This window comes from Hoplias malabaricus, chromosome 1 (genome assembly GCF_029633855.1).
Source record: "Hoplias malabaricus isolate fHopMal1 chromosome 1, fHopMal1.hap1, whole genome shotgun sequence".
Classification (NCBI taxonomy): Eukaryota; Metazoa; Chordata; class Actinopteri; order Characiformes; family Erythrinidae; genus Hoplias; species Hoplias malabaricus.
Window position 1 is genome coordinate 15,098,561 of NC_089800.1, and position 8,076 is coordinate 15,106,636.

At 37.2% G+C, this 8,076-nt stretch overlaps 1 protein-coding gene across 1 annotated transcript; it reads left to right on the forward strand.

The window, feature by feature from the left end:
* Positions 1-1,534: 1,534 nt before the first annotated feature.
* On the forward strand, positions 1,535-5,366 carry zgc:194621 (uncharacterized protein LOC795037 homolog). Its single transcript, XM_066661378.1, has 5 exons — positions 1,535-2,263; positions 3,218-3,276; positions 3,435-3,518; positions 3,965-4,038; positions 4,121-5,366. The coding sequence occupies exons 1-5, from the start codon at positions 1,875-1,877 to the stop codon at positions 4,163-4,165; spliced, it is 651 nt and encodes a 216-aa protein (XP_066517475.1). The 5' UTR covers positions 1,535-1,874; the 3' UTR covers positions 4,166-5,366.
* Positions 5,367-8,076: the final 2,710 nt, after the last annotated feature.

An 8,076-nucleotide genomic window follows, 5' to 3' on the forward strand; every position in this document is an offset into this window, starting at 1 on the left:
TGGCCACCCACACTAAAAACTGATTGGCTGACTGACTTTGCTGAGGACAGGCCAACCAGAGCCCTCCCTGTTTTGCATGCACTTTATGAATATGCACACGAGGGGAGCGTGTTACCACAAGGTAGGTTACCACAACAAGTATGGCCTTTCTCTTCTTTTCCCTCTTTCCCACACGCAATTAGGAAAAAGGTCTGCGTCACCTGTGTGCATAATTGTGTGCCACTTAACCACTTGTTCTAGATTCCGGGAGATTTTATCTGACATGCGAGCATTAGGGAGCTGCTGTGTAAATCATATAATATGCGGGAACTTCCGGGAGAATTGGGATGTTTGAGTTGGGTGTGTTCTCTCTGTGTCTGCATAGGTTTCCTCCAGTGGTGTTTTCCCTGCCAAACACCGCTGTTTCTTAACCGCTCCCATTCCCGATTCTTGGATCCTCAGTGCTATCCAACGAAACAGCCCAAGTTTACACCACTGTAGTTGTGAACATAGGACACATCATCAGCAGGGGCGCTGTGGTGTTGCTCAGTTCCAGTATCACTGTGGCTGAATACAGAGCCAGAACCAGTGAGACATAAGTGGACAGAGTCATGACAGGGTCACTGTATATTTACTGTTTACAGTGGGTTCAGAGCAGAGTGAGATGATACACGTGTGTAAATGTTGTCTAGTTAAGCCATCCTGCTGAGCTTGTGAACAGAGAAGAAAAGTAGCCAACACACCTCATGTCTTGTTAAACACAGCCCAGAGCCAGTCCACACTTTCCTGGAACAAAATTTTGATAAAGGGCCCACTACATGAACTTTGTAAGCACCTGACTCTCCGCTAGTATTCTCCTTCCATTATTGAACTAAGAGTAAACAGCTACAGAACAAAATGAGGCAATAAAGAAAACATAGCTGTTTATTCTCCAGCTTGCAGCTTTGTGTCACCTTAAATTATGTAGTTTTATCCAGGGACCTGTAATTGCTTCACTGTTTAATGTGTAACGAAATCGAACACAATTCTTTCTTTGTTGGAAAACAGTCCCTGTTCGCAAAGAGGAAACATTCAGATTCCTCATTTGTGAAGAAGTGCTACAGGAATCCGGTTTTCTCCCACAGTCCAAAAACACTTGCTGGTAGGTGGATTAGTTATTCAAAACTGTCCATATGTGTGTTTGTGTGTGTGTGTGTGTGTGTGAATCACACGTCACGTAGTGAGTACTGGATTTCACTAATGTTGCTTAGGCTAAATGCTATCAAATACCCACAGCAGTGTTCCAACATTCACCATGTAATCTTTAATTTAAATAAAACCACACAATTTATATTGTGTAAGGGAATAATTTCTTTATCTTATCTAAAAGCTTTTCTGGTAAGGTGAAATTAAAAGGTAAAGCCTGTAACTGAGATCCTGAAAAGTAAACCGAAAAACTGTTCTGTTATATCATTACAGGACTGTCTTCATTTGAAATATTGGAAGACGTATGAAAGCCACTAAAATGTAGTTCATTTTGAAGCATGGTTTTGAAAAGGCTATTTATATCGTGTTAAAGATTGTTTATATCGACTGGATCTGTATCGACCGATAGATCGAACATCACGCTGCGTTCTACGTCACGGTGGGTAAGACATAGCTTTACCAGTTGTAAGCGGATCAGGTGGTCATTAAAGCCTGAGACTTGGGGAGTGAATCCATCACTGTTCTCCAATACACCGGTACTGCACCACACACCACCTGCACAAACTCTCTTCTGATAAGTCTAACGTTACGCAGCTCGGGACGACATGCTCCTGCTGTAGTTTTTTTTTACTCTCATATTGTGTTTGGATACGGAACATGGCGGGTGAGAGCTAGAAAGACGTTAACGAGAGTTTTCTGCGGTTATTACAATGACCACTCTTCAGAAAATGCCAAACACGAGAACAAATCAGCCCAAGCCCGCGGCCGCCAGGTCCTCGAATCTGAAGCCCAGATCGCAGACAAACGAAAACGGACACCGCACTAAAAGGGCGTCGAGCTGCCCACGCTGTTACCATGACAACGTGCGCGACCCTGTTGCCGTGGAGACCAGTGGGCGCGCGCCAAAAGCCCGTGTTGTCGCTATGAGCGAGATGAAGACCCGAACACTGGCGAAAATGTACGAGATAAAGACGACTGAAAAAACCCGAACAGCAGCGACAACATGTGAGTCAAAGACTAAAAGCCGACCTACAGCGTGTGTAGCCTCGCAATCTCAACAGCGCAGCACGCAACCTAAAGCCCACTATGAAACACAGAGGTAAGAATAGTCACTGTTAACCCATCTGCCACAGAGCTTGGGCATTAAACATTTACAGGGGAATTTACCCATGATTACACTGTGCTTGTACAGAAATGAAGCTGCAAACTGACATGGTTTAAAATAGTTTTTGTGATGTCAAAACAATGAACAACAATTTAGCCTACAACAATTTAACCTACCTCATTAATGGGGAAGTTAAAAGTGTGTGTGCAGACTAAAAAACTAAGACCATTTGCACATTAGTTTTACAGGCCAACACCAAATAGCCTATTTAACTGTAAACAGAAGCAGGACAAAATCCAAATAATTTTAATAAGGAAACATTGGGCTCCTTTATTTTAATAACAATGATTTAATCACATTTCTGACTGTGATATATTTGGAAAATATAATTATACAGTATTTTATTAATATTGTCTTAAAATATTGTCATACCTGTCAGTAATTACAAAATCACATAAAGACAATTAATTGAACTGATTAAATTTTAAGACACACACCATGGGCTATAACTCCTATCTGCCAAAACACAGAGGGCAGCAGAGAGTAATGTGATTTTATCTTGTGCTGGTCTGCCATAAATTGGGAGTATAATCAAGTATTTTTAGATGTGAAAAAAGACAAATTCTGGCCAAATTATCACTATTTTGCTTGTGCTTAATGTGTACATATAATGACCAAGACCACAATTATAATCTATATTATTTATATGGCTGTTTATCATCAGCTAAATTTTCATAATCGTTGACAAACCCAGCCCTAGTCTTATATGGTTGGCTCAGAATAAAAGATGCTGCAAAGCTGCAAACCATATGGTGGCTGGTCTAATCCATGTCTAGCATGGCTGGGTGCTTGTGCATCTGCTAAACGAATGTTTAAAGCACTGTGACCTTCACACACTAAGTAACTAAGTAATGCCTGATATGACATGCATCTCTCTTCCTTTGATAGCAATAAAGCCTTTACAGTTTTTGCTCCCAACCCTAAGAAAAGGCAGGATATTCAGAAAAGTAAGTTCAGATTTTCTTTTTCTTGGATCTGAATCTGCTTGGCTTTAAAAATTTAATCTACAAATGCTTGTGCAACAAGTTCAGATTTCTTTACTGTTAATGCTATTTATTTTTAAGAATAATGTATAAAAACAACCCTGAATGCTGTTCTTATACAGAAGCTGAGGCAGAACTTGCAGCTCTAGAAGACTTACGCTTAAGTCTTGCTATGAATTATGTTTCCATCTCCCCTACTGCAGTGGGTAAGTCCTTGCTTTTTAAAGTAGCAGTTTGCTGGTAAATAACATGAACTCGATTTTGCCTTCACCAAATAAAGGTTCCCAAATACTTATTATTGTAGGAGACTCTTTTAATACATGGTAGCTAAAATAGCTTTATATCTCTGGTCCAAAAAATAAAGTTTAGCATATTTTGGACACAAATATGTAATGGAATTTGGTGTTAGCTGATAATTTGATAAAATTATAGTTGTTGGCCTAAGCCATTCAAAACTCCAAGCAGAGTGCAGGTAATATACTGTATCCACTTGGTGGCGATGCTGTGCTTTGAATTATTGTCACATTACATTACCCTTTCTGACTGGTCACTCTGAGATGATTCAGACAGCAATATAAAAGCACATTTCTTGTGTATGCCAAAAGATCTAATAACACTCTGAATTAAATAAAAGTCACTTTTTGTATTTTAGGTGGATGCTTAACACTAGAGGAAGTACGAATAAAACAGCAGCAAGAAATGCAAATCAAAAAACGACAAAAACAGGTGAGTCAACCTGGCAATTTGGTGAATGACTCCTACTTTATTTGCTTTGATCTCATCTGTGTCTTTCTTTTTATTTTTCCAGATGAAAAAATATACTTTGGAACCATCTCCCATGGTGCTTGGATAATGTTACAAAAATGAACCACTAATTTGTCAAACTTCCTTGCAGCTCATGTCATTCAGATAATGTGTCCTTATGTTCAGAATATGCAGACTATAACTTTGTTCACTTTTTACCAATATGAAAAACAGAAGATGAATGACTCCTGTTTCTCTTTGTTGACTCTCAGAAATGTTATGAGAAATTAGTGCATTCTGTGTATTTGTGCTGTAAAGTTGAACTATTCAGTGTCTACTTACTGTATTTACTGTAAAAATGTTGTTTTTTTGGGGAGAAAGATAAAGCCATTATACTTGTTATATTTATGTACTGTAATACTAGTAGTTGTATACACGCCAAAGTAACATATTGTAATTTCTGTTTGTAAAAGTATGAATAATAAACTTGTTTCCCATTTACAGATCTCAAGCACATACTAATTCACTTTAGTAAGTGCAGCTAAGAAAAGGAATATTGACAAAAGAGTACTATTACAGTGTTATTACAAATGCGCAATATGTAATTGAGTTTCATTCATTCCGTTATGTCATGCTGTTCATTGCGGTTGTTGCAGTGTTGTGTTTTTTGGCCGTTCCCTAGCAACAATGACTTCTCTCTTTTGCTCTTTTTGTTTTAACCTACGAGTATACTCTTAAAGCCGTCTACTTAGAAATTTCCAAAAATACAAACGGGTCTCCTGTTGGCAGAGAGAGAGAGAGAGAGAAAGAGAGAGAGATGAGCAGAAGAAACATAGGGAATAGGCAGTGAAGGCCAGCTGTGTTTTTCTCAGTGTGGTTTAGCTTTACGCTCTTTTACCACACAATCACTCCCTGTACCATGTACCACATAGTGCTGGGCTGGGCTATAATTCTGTTTCAACTTATATAAAAGTTTGGACAATGCTGCATAAGACAATTTTTCTAAACTCTAGTGAAACTCTAGTGATGCCAGATAAAATAAATGCTGAAATTCCTCCATGATGACCAAGGTACTGCATTACAGCCATGCTTCATAGGCCAATGAAACTCAATAGGCGGACACTGTTCCATGTCCCAACCTAAATTTATTACAAACCAAACACCAGGGAGGATTAAAATATTCTTGCAATCTGCCTAAATTTTGCACAATCTCCTTTTGTTTCTTGCAGTCCAATCATGCAGCTTGTAACACTATGACAGCAATGCAGATTTACAAGAAAGGCATCTTCACAATTACAAAATAAAGAAATCTCAACAATGAAAACCTCAAAGAATAAATGGACTGATGAAACATGTTCTATTGTCTCACTTATTTGACATCACTGGACCTTCAGGTGGAAATTTTTCTGTGGAAATTTATTTTTGTGGATTTCTAAAGTAAATTTTTGAATGTCCCATAGGCTTAAGTTACAGTAATGAATTTGAATAAGGTTATACTTGGAAAAAATTTGTTTTAATTGCTTTACTGTTGGTTGAAGCCAAACCTGAAAATTAGGTTTTTAAAAATGTGCAAATTAGTACATGGTCTATGGATTTGATATTTGATGCTCAACACTGAAATGCAGTCTCCCACTCACTGGCAGTAAAAGCCAAAACCGCATATTTTATTAGGATGATTGCTTTCCCATATTTTACACATTATCAGAATTAACTTCATAATATTCTTGGCAATGTTTGGCTTTTCTAACTTTTCTTCTAAGGCAGAACTGATAAAACAAAACAAAACCAAAAAATGGTTTTAAATTTAACAAATGTTATCATATTATTCTGAATACAATGTTTTTAGTAAATTATACATATATTAAGCTACTCTAAATCCAGTTAAACAGGACTAGGTTTGCTCTCTTTGTAAGAAAACATGCAATTTAGTGTTGTTCAGTACTGACAGTATCCATGATGTGGCCAGAAAAGCATGCGTCATAATATATCATAATAGCACAACAGTTTTCCAACAGTTGTTCTAATCTTAGTTTTACTGGTGGAGGTTTAGAAAGGTATATTTTCTTGCTCATGTGAAAGTCCAGCTATACTGCTACAACTTTAATTCTGTCAGGTTTACCGTTAAGAAAAGTTTATATATTCTAGTAATCATTGTAGATGTGTGAGATTATAAATTTAATCTATCTAGCTAGCTGTTATAGAAAATGTCAAAAATAATTTTATAAATTAAGTATTTATATTAATTGTTTATAATGTTTTACATTGGTTACATTTTCAAGTAATTGATTTAGTGATGTTGGGGATTCATAAATAAATGGAGGTATAATAAGGAATGGTAAATATATAGTGGTGAATTAATTTTGTGCCATGGCTAGCATACTAGCTATGCTAGTTTTAGTTTAATGCCATCAGTGCCACCTCAGCATGTAAGATTAGACAACAGTACCTAGGATGCTGTAACAGTACATGAATAACAACAGTGATTTTAGATGGACAATTTGATCACCTGAATACAGGGAGGAGAATGTGTTATAAATGTACTCAATAACAAATCAGACACCACAGTTGTTTGTCCCTAAAGAAGAGTAAAGAATTAGGCCTAGTGTCAACTGGCAGTATCTTTAGTTCATGAAAGGACAATCAGTAGGTCAAAATGACCATGTTTACTTGCCCCCAGTGTAGATACAGTCAAGTGTCTATTAGAAATGGGTCTGCTTTCAGTGCCATTGGTCCAAGAGGAATGCTTCAAGTGTTCTCTGGAGATGACACACAGCCAGTAAACTTCCCCAGGGATCCAGACATGGAGAGCAAATGACACTTACTCAAACCTGCTCTTAAACTCAAACCCAAATGTTTTGACTGCTAAGCATAGCTTCTGCCTAAGATGTTCAAGACTTAAAAAATGATTACCTCAGCAGACAAAACTCAATGTTCAAACTGAGCTGTCCTTATATTCACAAAATATAAATATTCATATTCACATTCACAGAACGTGTTCTAGAGTCATGAGTGTCTTCTAGATATGTTAAGAATTCCTTTTTTTAACATATTAAATTATTAATAATTACGGACATATCACAAGCATTCATAAGAAATTTTTCCTAACTACAGAGTGTAAACAAATGACAGAGCTCTAAATATATTCCTAAATATATAAAATATGTAATACATTTTCTCACTACAGCCAGCCATGTGTTTCCAGATTTTATGTAAAGGATTCATTATTTAGAGTATCATATTAAAATGACTTAATATGGTTAGATTTAGGGTTTTCTTCTAGTATGACCTTGCCATGTCATAATGAAGTCTGCACAGTCTGGATCAGTCAGTGAACAGGTGTTTCCTCTTGGAGCTTTTGAGTCACTTAGCCCTAGACAGGTCAGGGCGGAAGCCTATATTACATCTGCAGCATAGAAATGCAAAGGCTGATGCAAATTGCCACAATTTGCATTATGCTAACACACAGATAGGACAGGAGAATTAGACAAAAGGAAATGCAAATGCTTGCCTGGTTTGTTAGCCATTTCACAAGACAAATACAGACACTTCAGTAGCCAGAATGGACAAAAAGAGAAAGGATAGACAAAAGAGCACTCTGCGACACAATTGACTTGCGTATGTGTGTGGGAGCAGCAGTTGGGGTGTCAGTAACAAACCTACTGAGTTTCTAACAGACTGTTTACAGTTTGTCTTTCAGTCTTGTTTCGTCATGCTACAAAACATCATCTGTCTTGCACAGTTAATTGACGTAGGAAATGTCCTTCAGTCTGGAATTTTGAGAACCCACACAAAAGATCAGAACCAATGCCAATCCAATGAGTACCTAACCTTTGGTGAGAGGTTAAAGCATATAGAATATTAGTTTACATTTAAAGGGTGGACTACAGTTCAGTTGTGATTTATTTACAGTAGACTTAAAAAAAAGAAAAAAAGTGCTTCCACGTATGTTTAAACCGGTTTGGCAACCTGCATAAGTCACAATTACATTTGGAAACCTCAATTTGGCAAATCTAAATCATT

Excerpts from the sequence above, each read along its gene's own strand:
- zgc:194621 (XM_066661378.1), top strand. The coding sequence starts at position 1,875 with ATGACCACTCTTCAGAAAATGCCAAACACGAGAACAAATCAGCCCAAG. Across the intron at positions 2,264-3,217 it reads GCCCACTATGAAACACAGAG|CAATAAAGCCTTTACAGTTT; the intron begins GTAAGAATAGTC and ends TTCCTTTGATAG. Across the intron at positions 3,519-3,964 it reads CATCTCCCCTACTGCAGTGG|GTGGATGCTTAACACTAGAG; the intron begins GTAAGTCCTTGC and ends TTTGTATTTTAG.